The sequence below is a fragment of the Pteronotus mesoamericanus genome, unplaced genomic scaffold (genome assembly GCF_021234165.1).
Source record: "Pteronotus mesoamericanus isolate MK-2021 breed Mesoamerican mustached bat unplaced genomic scaffold, CSHL_Meso_final contig_24, whole genome shotgun sequence".
Lineage (NCBI taxonomy): Eukaryota > Metazoa > Chordata > Mammalia > Chiroptera > Mormoopidae > Pteronotus > Pteronotus mesoamericanus.
Window position 1 is genome coordinate 14,726,084 of NW_026555100.1, and position 11,090 is coordinate 14,737,173.

General features: G+C 44.0%; 1 protein-coding gene across 1 annotated transcript; it reads right to left on the reverse strand.

Moving 5' to 3' along the window:
• Positions 1-1,012: 1,012 nt before the first annotated feature.
• Positions 1,013-4,519, reverse strand: LOC129069797 (testis-expressed protein 2-like). The gene is given in 1 exon segment (XM_054572442.1): positions 1,013-4,519. A coding segment is annotated over 1 exon segment (3,237 nt). The 5' UTR covers positions 4,500-4,519; the 3' UTR covers positions 1,013-1,262.
• Between the last annotated feature and the right edge of the window lie 6,571 nt (positions 4,520-11,090).

Here is an 11,090-nt window from a genome sequence, read left to right on the forward strand (position 1 = left end):
AAACTGGCCTACACAATGAAAAACTAGAACAGCACACCAACTGGAATGGTCAAATTTAAGTCAAACGGTTTAATGGTACAGTTAAAGTCATCAAATAAGGGAAATAAAGATTCAATGTTTTTCAATATATTAATTTCAAAAGTCACGTTCAGGCAAGGTGCTGTTTAAAAAAACCACTATTAGCTTAATACACATGTAAATATCAAAAGTTACTCAATGTAATTTTGATGTTGAATGCAGCTTTAAACAAATTTTAATGTACTTCTCAAAGCAAATTATACAATGAGGCAGGGCCTCCACACTTGTAAACGAGACATTCTGACACAAATGCACAAATTAAAGTTGGCAACATTGAAGGAGTATCATTGAGATATGTAGTGTTTAATGTTGAGCAAACTTTGGTCTTGACCTCACAATCAGAGCTGTTCTGTTTGGGCCATCAGAAAACATCCCGAACCAATTAGATGAACAAAGCCTGTAGAAAACCTGTATAAAGGTTCCTGGAGCACACGAAAGGTGATCTGGTCAGGTGGTATTTGATATTTTCACATATGCTCATGTCAGGAAATCATTTGGGATTAGAACCAGGTGATGTACCTCACTGATAAAAGGTTTGGGATGGTTTGAGCTCATGGCTTTGCCTAATGTTCACAGAAATCTCACTGTCCACACCCCAGCTGATAATGTGTTAGTGTATGTTCTATGGCTACTTGCTTCCAAAATGCACAATTTAATACAAAGAAAAGTTGCTATGCGTATCCTGTTATCACCAATGAAATCATTCACAAAATTCCGTTCCCCACCCTCCACATGTTAACCGTGTTGACATTCAGAACATGGAGGGCTGCACCATATACAAACTAGGAGTGAGACAATGTTCCATTTGTGCTCTGGCTGCCTGAGGAAAAGCTTTGGAGTTGAGGCAAGGGGAGGGAAGCCTTCCAGTTGTAGCTTTGCTCTTAATGTGCTCTTTTGCTGCCACAAAGACTGGTAGACTTAAAAAACCATAGTAGGAGTCACATAACCTCTGGATCTATGGTGATGATTCTTCTCATCTCCTTTGAGTCAAAGCTTTGCAGTAGGCAATCCAGACACCGGTGGCTGGGCACATGGAATGACACCTCACCGTGGAATGGGCACTGGCAGGCAGAGGGCAGAAGCTGTGGCACGAGGAAAGGCCTGTGCTACAGCACAGAAGGCAGCCAAGAACCCCACACCTGGAGCTAGATCTCATAAGACTGGCAACGTCAGGCCTTCACCCATCACAGCTGATCGGCGACCTCCATAAGCGGGTCTTTCAGGAGGCAGGAAGTGGAGTGAGGGTCCATGGCTGAGTGCATTATAGGGATATAGACATCATCCATGTTTGGCATGACAAAAACTTTCTGAAACTCTTGCTCCAGTTTCTTCTCTATCCAGTCTGTCACATGAACTAAAGTCACTTCTCTCTCTCCAAGTTTTGGCTGAGCTTTCAGCTCTACGTAAGGTGGCTTCCGGAAACCATACCATATTCGGTCAGTTGGGGGAGGTGGAATGTTGACTGCCAAGGTTCCTCTACATCCTTGTACATCTACAGTTAGCAGCAGGGGTGTGTTGGAGACTTCTTCAATCTTCTTTTTAATGAATTCTGTCTCCGTTGCTTTTTGGAAATATTTTGACTTGATAATTTTATCAACAAACCTCATAATCTTACTTGTTCGATGACCTCCAACATACCCTTCGGTCCCTGGAAGAATTGGTTTATCTCCCGTGCTGGGCTCTGGTGCATCGTCTTCCTCGGAGGAGCCAGCACTGGAGGACTCCTCCTCGCTGTCAGCCAGGCCGTAAGTCCTGGGCCTGCAACCTTCTTTGCCAATTTCTCCAACCTTCAGGGCTTCAACAAGAGGCTCTTTACTTAGTTTGGTCAAATTCATTTTGGTCTCAAGAGTCATCAGAAAGGACCCATTGTAGGACATTTCCAAATCGATCCAGAGTCCTTGGTGATCAACATAAGGCTTGAAGGCCTGAAGGATTTTTGGCACAGCCACCCCCATGTCAAGTTCCATCAGAGTTAACTCATTCATAAAGTAGGGGAGCTTTTTCCCAGCCGTGGGGCTGCTCTCTGCACTCTGCACGGGACTCCTCTGGGGACTGCGGTTCTCTTGGGGGACACACCTGGCCATGTACACACTGTAGTCCAGAAGCATTTTCTGCCACACGCTGCCCACCAGCTCCTTCTGCTTCGGCTGGGACATAATCTCCTCCACGCTGCCTTTACTGCTGCTGCGACTGTGGGTCAGGTGCCCCAAGGGACTGCTGTACCTGCTGTGTGAGGGCAAAACGCCTGGTTTACTTCCAGAGACACCAGGTGGCTTCTTGGTTTCCGACTTCAGCTTAGATGCCAGAATAAATCTCCTAAACCACCCCTCTTTTTTTCGGCCAGTTCTCCCAAAGAGATACAGTATCTGATCTCACTGGCCAGATCTTGTTCCCTCCTGAGGATGGGGTGGCTTCTTAGGGTCCTCGCTTCCCAGGTCTCTCTCAGCTGGCAGCTTTTCTTCAGAAGTCTCTTTATCAGTCTGGGCCTTGGACATACATTCATCTTGTCGACCAAGCTCGATGCAAATGGGGTACTTTTTATTCCAGATTCATTTACGAGCCAAACTTTTAGGTACAAGATAAATCTTGCTGTCTGAGAGGTTGTAGATTTTCTGGCTGATATAGGTGACATCTGGCTTTGTTTCATTGTAGCTTGCCCTCCTGAATATATTTTTATTGGGCTTTGAAAGTCTTAAGGTCCCACCCTCAAGTCGAACAAACACTGAATGTGTCAGAGTTGCATGGCAGGTTTCTGGATCATAGTTGTAAATTTCATTCATCCATCCCTTCAGTATATCTGGTTCTTTGATATCCAGAGATCTTGTGTTCCAGTGTTGTTGGTTTTTATGTAGTCTGTGGTATTTATGAGCACTTGGTGGTATAAAAAACCAAACCATGCAAACTGCAGTCATGAATCCCAGGCCGATTCCCAGAAAGAGTCCACTCATGTAACGGGGGAGAGGGAGGATGAGGTACGCATAGACACACAGTATAAAGAAGCCCAGTGTCTTCACTGGTAATTCCGGGCGCTGCATGGCCAAGTCCATCTCTTCATCGCTGTCAAGAGCAAGGCCATCATCCGCCAGCTCCTCTGGCTTGAGAGGCGTATCTCGGAGCTTATCAATTTTATCCTCGCCCTCCATTCTCAAATCAAACTCCTCAGGGTATAGTTCACAAAACTCTTCGTCTTCTTTGCTCACTAAGGCAGACAAAGAACATTTCTCAAGGACTAGAGAGCTTGTCTTCAGGCCTAAATCCTTCAGGCTGCTCCCCTGGGAACTCTTCAGGTCTGCCTCTTTCGGGGGCTCGTCGGTGGCCTTTGCGTGGTCACTTCTGGGGCCGCTGGGGCCGCTTCCATCGCCATCCCCCTCGGAATCACGCTCCTCTTCCTTGATGCTGTCGTTGTGATTGCTTTCCACGTGACCGTTCAAGCTGGACAGGTTGGAGAGTTCTGAAGCACTTGAAGATAAGGCTTTGGGTCTATGGCTGCCACTTTCTTCCCCTATAATTTTGCTAAGGAGCTGAAAAGGCTCATATATGACTTCTGAAAGACATCACTTAGTGTCTTGGATTTTTGCCTCCATTTCGGGCACTTTAAAAAAGGAGTGTGTATCGGAGGGAGAAGTCAGCGGGGAAGAAGGTGCAGTTTTGGAGTCTCCACCTGTGTTTCATGGCTGGGTAAACTGCTTGAACAGGTGTAAATTCAGCTTGGAATCAGGTGGTTTATAGGACACAGTATCTGACTCCTGCCTGGAGGTGTCCGTGGACAGAGACTTGACTAATGTCTTCATCACGTGCCTGTGCCTTGCGGGGTGTGGGGGCTCTTTTGGCTCCACCTCGGTAGACAGGGACTTCACAAGGCTCATAAAGGGTTTTGCGCTGGAAAGGGTGGAGGATGAGGCACTGGATGAGAGGACAGGAGACTTGGAAGGAGAGGACAATGGGGAAGAAGAACTGGTTTTCTGCTCAGAAAGGGATGACACACTGGGAGAGCTAGCTAAGGGCCCTGATGAAGATGACCCTGGGGACAGAGCCAATAGCACTGTACTTAATACTTGTGTTGCCGGAGGAGGGGCCTCCAACAGCTTTACAGTGTTTTCTGAAACGGGCAAAACGGCAGGGAACCCAGACGGTCCATCTGCCAGGATGGGCTGGGCAGCCAGGCCAGAGGGGTCATGGCCACCCCGAGGTTCAAGATAGAGGTCTTCCTTGGCTTCAAGCCCTGTTACAATGCTTTGGTCGTCCAGCCCCTCCTCAAGAAACTCCCTGAACTCCTCCTCTTCTTCCTCCTCCTCCCCGGATGCCGAGAAGTGGATGGCGACAGTGTCTTGGGACACAGACCTCCGCACGTGCACTCTGGGGGCTGATGGTTTTGGCATGTCAATGGTTTTTTCAGCATGGCGACCATTCAGACTTGTCATTGCCGGCTTCACAAGGGCTTAGGCTCTAGAAAACCAGCTAGTGACATCCCATACCAATTTTCTCTTTCAGAATCGCCACCACAAAAGTTTTAGAAGAAACTGAACCACCGCCTCTGCCTCAAGAATTTCCATATCCTGTTTAGAACTTCAAAGTGCCCCTTGAAGATCCAGGTGTCTCCTATCCTTTTGGTAACATCTTAAAACAGAACTCATCTAAACTATTAGGCTAGACTGAGCATTCAATTTGATGAACAACTCTCTCCTAAACTATAAAGCAAATAGTGGGATACCCTGTACTGGATCCTGAAGCATAGAAGGAATGGGCTGAGTAAAAATGCACAAAACCTCTTTAATGCTACAGAGTCAACAGCCACTTCATTGCAGACCATGTGAAATTCATTCCAGACCACTTTAAAGGAAGTGGTTCCTCCTCCCAAGCTACTTAAAACAGATATGCTATATTCATCTGGGTTCTCAGTGGCAAGCAACAGAAACTGATTCTAGCTGATTTATCAAAACGGAGTTTATTAAAATGTCATTGTAAGGTCATATTATCTCTGGGAAGGATAGAGAGCCAGGTGAGGAGGTGCTACCCAGCCAGGAGCAATGCCAAAATTATATGACTAAGATGGTCCAGGGAAGACACCAGGGTAACTGTTAGTGGACACAAATATCACAACTTGCTGCAACCAAACTGGATATTGGATCCCGCTGCCAGAGCTGTCATTGACGATATCTCAGAAAATGGATGGAGCTGCTGCTTCCACCATCTTCCACTGCCAGAATGGTTTCTGTACACTCCTGCCTCCTGAGGTGGACATGTGTGATTGGTGATCTAAGTCACAAAGCTTCAGGAAAGGTTGGCAAAGACAGTATGTGACACTTTCTGGTTCTCCTGTAGGAAATGGCTCTACCCCATTAGGCGGGGGAATCTCCCTGCAAAATATGAAAGGGTTCAAATGCTGGGCAGCCAGAAAGAAGAATAGATTTTCTACCATAGCTACAGTAGAGACTGCCAAGAAAAGAAAGCCAAGGACACTACATTGACCTGCTGAAGAATGAAAACATAGGGTCCCAAGAACCCAAGTAGAGCAGGTGAATTAAGGTCTAAAAGCAGCACATAGAAATATGGGTCCAAAGAGTTTTCTGGAATCCAAATTTACCAGTAGCACTGATACTCGGTCTTGCATGTGTTGGGCTCATGTGTCATAATTATTGGTTGGTTCTGAATTTCAGAAGGGAACTTTATTTACTGACCCACATACCCCCAACAGATGCTGTTGCTATTTGTTTCAGACATTTCCTTTTCTAAACTTCTATATTCAATCAACTCTCTCTTAAATATATTTATTAGGTACTGACTCTGCCAAGCATTGTGCTAAAAACTTTACATAGATTATCTCATAATCCCAATTAGAGAGGAAAAATGATACACTAATTGAGGAAATAAATTGTACAAGATAACAACACTAGCAAGTGGCAGAGCCCATGTCTTTCTTCAACTATGTTAATAGCTGTTTTAATACAATAGCAACTGTCCTATATTCCAATCCCTGCCTTGTTTTCACCCACCTTCATGCAATCTTCCTTACTTTCCCCGCTTCGTTTTATATGCATAAAAGGAATGGCAAGACCGTCATTCTCTGGAGCATTTGAGATCTTGCTTCCCAGCACTTGTCATCAGTTCTGGCTCAAACAAGCTCATAAAAATTCTCAAAAAAAATTCTAGCTTTTTTTATTAGGTTAATATCATCAAGTAGGTTATAGTTAGTTCTTTGCCATTTGGATTGTTTAATATAACTTCATAATTTTCTGTTCTCTTGTATTATAATTTGTTTTTTATTTTAATATACAGGGAAGGTTTTTAAAAAATTTTCAGTTCTTGGGTAGAGAGTTGGTAGGAATGAAGACAGACTTCATGGTTGTCCCCAAGTATTTTCTACATGGGTAAGGACAAACTTATTCTGCCTATTTTCCCGCTGAGGAAACTGGGCCCACAGTTACAGAATATGAAAATTATAAAGGAGGCACCCAACACCAATCCTTCTTCAACTGCACCATTTTTGAGGAGTGGCCAACAGATTGTGCTTTGTGTGCCAAACATGATGAGTTGGAATATAAGTCTGTGGCTGCCGTGACAACCAAAAACCTAGGGGCATAACACAGTGCCTATTTATTGTCTTACAATTCTATAGTTTCAAAATTCAAAATAGGTGTTCCTTGGCTAAAGTCAGGTATCAGCAGGGCTGCATTTCTTTCTGGTGGCTCTGGAGAGAATTGTTTTCCTGCCTTTTCCAGCATCTAGAGGCTGCCCGCTCTCCATGGCTTGCATTCCTCTCCTCCAAAGTCAACAGCAACAGGCTGAGTCTTTCTTATGTCACATCTCTGCAATGTATCTCTGCAATTGTCGGGGGAGGGGGCATTATTCTGTCTATGACAGCTGGTCATGACTGTGCCGGAAAGGATTCTGAGGCCATATTTACATTCATCAGGAAAGACAATCATGGCCGATGAGCAATATTTCCCATGGATTCAAAAGGAGGAAATGCCATGTATTTTCCATCCCACCATAGATGTAGGCTAAAAGAAGAATTTCAAAATATCTAAAATGTCTACTGATATGAGGGGTGGCCAGTTAGTCCATGTGTTCTAGCATTAGCTGGAAGCATCTTTATAAGGGCAGTGCTCCAACGATCTGCCTTCTCTTCCTACAGCTGGAGCTACTTGCCCTTACTGGCAATCTGAGGCCCTTCCTAGGCTCTAGGTATAATCCTGTCCTTCATGATCAGTCCTGAATGGTGGTATAGCAACTGGTCTTGTGCTAGTCCTGGACATCAGGATAGGATAGCGCACAGTACTGCAGGATAGGTCTACACCAAAGCAGCTTACTCTTGATGGAGAGACAGATGGGCAAACACATGGTCACATGATGTGAAATATCGTTATTTCCTGGGCCTCCTTCGCCCTGTGCTTCCTACCCCGATGGCTGTGCTCAGACTGCCTAAATGCGCTTCTCTTTTCTATTATCCCCAATCCTAGTCATTCTTCAAGCACTACTCTCCCTTTGATCCTCCCCAGCTGAAAGAAAATCCACATTCTCATCATTCCTTCCTTTTTTAACATACCTGAGGCTATTGATGCTTGCATGCTCCACAAATCATAGTTAGTGAAGACCCACTCTGTGCCAGGTACTGCAAGTGACACTGGGACATACTAGGGATAAAAGATACAGATATGGCCCCTTTTCATGGAAATGACTGGTGGGGAAACAGATGTGTGTCAAGGAATCACACTGTTAGATCTAAAGGAGCACCTCGGCTCATTGCGACAGTGAAAGTGTACATGATGTTCCAAGAGTTACGAGGCTGCCTTGGGGAAGTGACAGTTGACATGAAGCCTGAAGGCTGAGTAAAAATTAACCAGGTGCAGATGAAAGAGAAGGGCATCCCAGGCAGAAGTAACACAGCAGAAGAGCAGAGCTGGGGGAGGGCACAGGGCATTTGCACTGCTCTGAAAGGAAGCCAGTGGCTGGAGAGGAGGGAGTCAGAGGCGTGGGGCTGGAGGAGGCGAGGGGGCGGGGGCAGCCGAGAGCCAGAGCACACAGGCAAGCTCAGGGCTTTGTGCTGCATCCCAGTAACAACTGCTTGTCCACCCACTTGCCTTTACCCACCAAGAGCACCTTTATTTATACTAGAGGCACGCTCACTTTGTAAGACCCCCAGCTCCCTCTGCCTGCCCTCTGTGTTTAGGATTACTTAAGAAATTTTAGCTATGATGTTAAATTATAGGCTGACTTAAAGGGATTAACAAACAAAAAAAAAGTGGTGCACTCCTGAGAATGAGGGGAATGGCCACTGTGTCTTGAACAAAGAGGAGCTGGGATATATATCTCTGCTGTTTCTCTAGGCTAGATCGACCAGCGTGAAATCAGTGCCTTTCTGCCAATCTGGAGTGTCCAAAAATGCATGCATTAAATTCTAACAGACTTCTATCTGAAACTTGGGAATTCCTTAGCAAATTGGTGTGGCTCCATTACAAGGTGGGGGAGTGTCTAGAGATGACAGAGTGGCGATAATTTATATCCCCCATAGTGGCTTGTATTAAATGGTTGAAATAATTGATAATAAATATTAAATTGAATTTAGGACAATGAGAACCACTGTATAATCAGCAAAGTGCATACATCTATGACCATTTTCTGGGAACCTTGTCGAGGAGGTGTCTCAATGTTATATAAAAAGCACTAGCTGAGATTCCCGAAGACAATATTCTGGTTCTCACTCTTGCTTTGTCTCTCATGAAGGAAAAAAAAATCTTTCAAACCACTACAAGACCCACCTTCATTATAAAATATGGTGAAGTCATGTTCTTAAGTATTGTCAAAAGGCAAAACTTTAGTAAATTTAGCACTACCTTAAAAATGCCTGAGGAAGGCATAATATTGGAGCCCGACACACTGTACACCATCTCTTACTAAATCCAGTGTTGCCAAGTTCTCCCCCAGGGTTGGACAGAATTGCTGTTGATTCAACTGAACACCAGATGAAATGGCTGGCTTGCTCTCACGAGCCATGTTCTAACAAAAATGTACCTTCTCTTTAAACACTGAAACCACATTCAGCGAGGTGAGGTGCTTCCTGAGAAGCACGTGGTCCTGCCAGATGTACACCTCCTATTTCCCCAACTGCTCTTTCTGTTCCTGCCATGGAAAGGAAATGATACCTCCTCACCCTGCCTACCTCAAAAGCATCTATGAGGATAACTGTGGGTGCATATTATAGAACACGCCACAAAGTTTAAGTCAGTGAAAAGCCCTTCCTGGGTAGCTCAGTTGATTGGAGTGTTGTCCCAATATGCCAAAGTTGTGGGTTTGATTCCTGGTCAGGGCACCTACAAGCAGCACCCCGTGAGTGCATAAAGTGGAACAACCAATCAATATTTCTCTTTCTCCCCCTTTCTCTCTCTCTCTAAAAATAAATTTAAAAAAATTGAAAGAGCAAAACATAAAATTTTTAAAAAGTCAAGTGAAATAAGATCTCCAAAATCAACTTGCCATGTCAACACTAAGTTTTATGCAGCCAACACTTACAATACTGTAGCATCAGTGCCTGTAACAGAATCCCAGAGTTATGTGTACTTCGAAGAATCCAGTCCAATTCCCCATCCAAAGGGTCCCATCTACCACAAAGAGCAATGCGGAGACACGGAGCTCACTTTTCAACAATGTGACCTTGTTGAACTTGAGACATTTTTCATTCAATGACTTGATATCTGCTTCTTTAGAACTTCCACTCACTGATTTTAGTAGCGTCTCTAAGAGCCACACAGAACAAGTATTCTTGTATGTGACAGCCCTTCAGGCATTTCAGGACAGCAATCATGACTTCTCTCAGGACTTGGGTACCAAAGCTTTCTATCACCGCCCCAGACACCTGCCTCCACATATGTAACACTAAACACCGTCCCCATTACAGTGTGGGCAGCCCAGCAGGGCCTGCCTCTGCATGCTTACTCTAATAGAAAACTTCATTTTTGTCTTAGAATAAGGGTTGCGAATCCAGAGGAAATGTATCGTAGGGCTACAGGGTGAAGATCCCTTTCACGTGTCAATTTTACTGATACAGAACGTGGACAAAATGTCACCACCTTAATTCCACAAAAAGGAATTCAATTTGTAAAGTTCCCTGTCATTTAAGTATTTGAAATGACTCTGGGGCTTGTGTTTGGGATCCTGCATGCCTGCCATCTCTGAAGTTCATTTTTCAAAGACCCCAGTTGAGCAGAATCAAGATACTGAGCCTTATTTGTTTTCTAATGTTCAGAGATAATCAAGAATGTCACAGATATTTCTCCAGATTATGACCTGGTGAACTTACTAACTTTAACATAAGAATAGACTGAGGTCATCTCCCTGATAGTTCTAATAGCCCCTGAACAAATGGAGTCCCCTAAATTCTCCTAATTCCATGGTTCCTGAAAAAACTATGGTTGAGTAACTCTACCAGTGATATACTTGTGTTATCTGTCCTGATTATTCTCAGGGCCTTGCAATGACTAGGATATACAGCATATATAAGTTGAGCTATATAGTGTGAAATCTGTTGATGGTTTTTGCTAAGAGTTGACAAGTTTAAAAATACAGTGTAGGAAAATTACTCATAGCTATGCAGGAAGATAGGAGAAAAGTGCTAAATGGGCTTGTGCTCTGTGTGAACATATGTAAAAAGGACTTTGCTATATAGACATAATGATACACAAAAACGATCAACGTAAGTTCTCAAGAAAGCTGACAGGTAGCAGATCATGGTGACTATATGTACAAGGAACCACTTATTCATAAAAGACTATTTTGTTCACTGTTAACAGACCAGCATACTTGGCTCGGCAGAACCATTTCAACTAGACAAAAACACAGCAACACATTAATCAGAAATATAGCTTTATTTTTATAATATTTCATAATTTAAAAACTTTCTTTTTAATTCTTGGAAGAGAACGTTCCAACTTCCAGACAACTGACAGACCCTGCAAAATACTGGAAAACAGTGTCTAAGAAATCCGAATTTTGCAGTTAAGAATCTGTAACCTAGT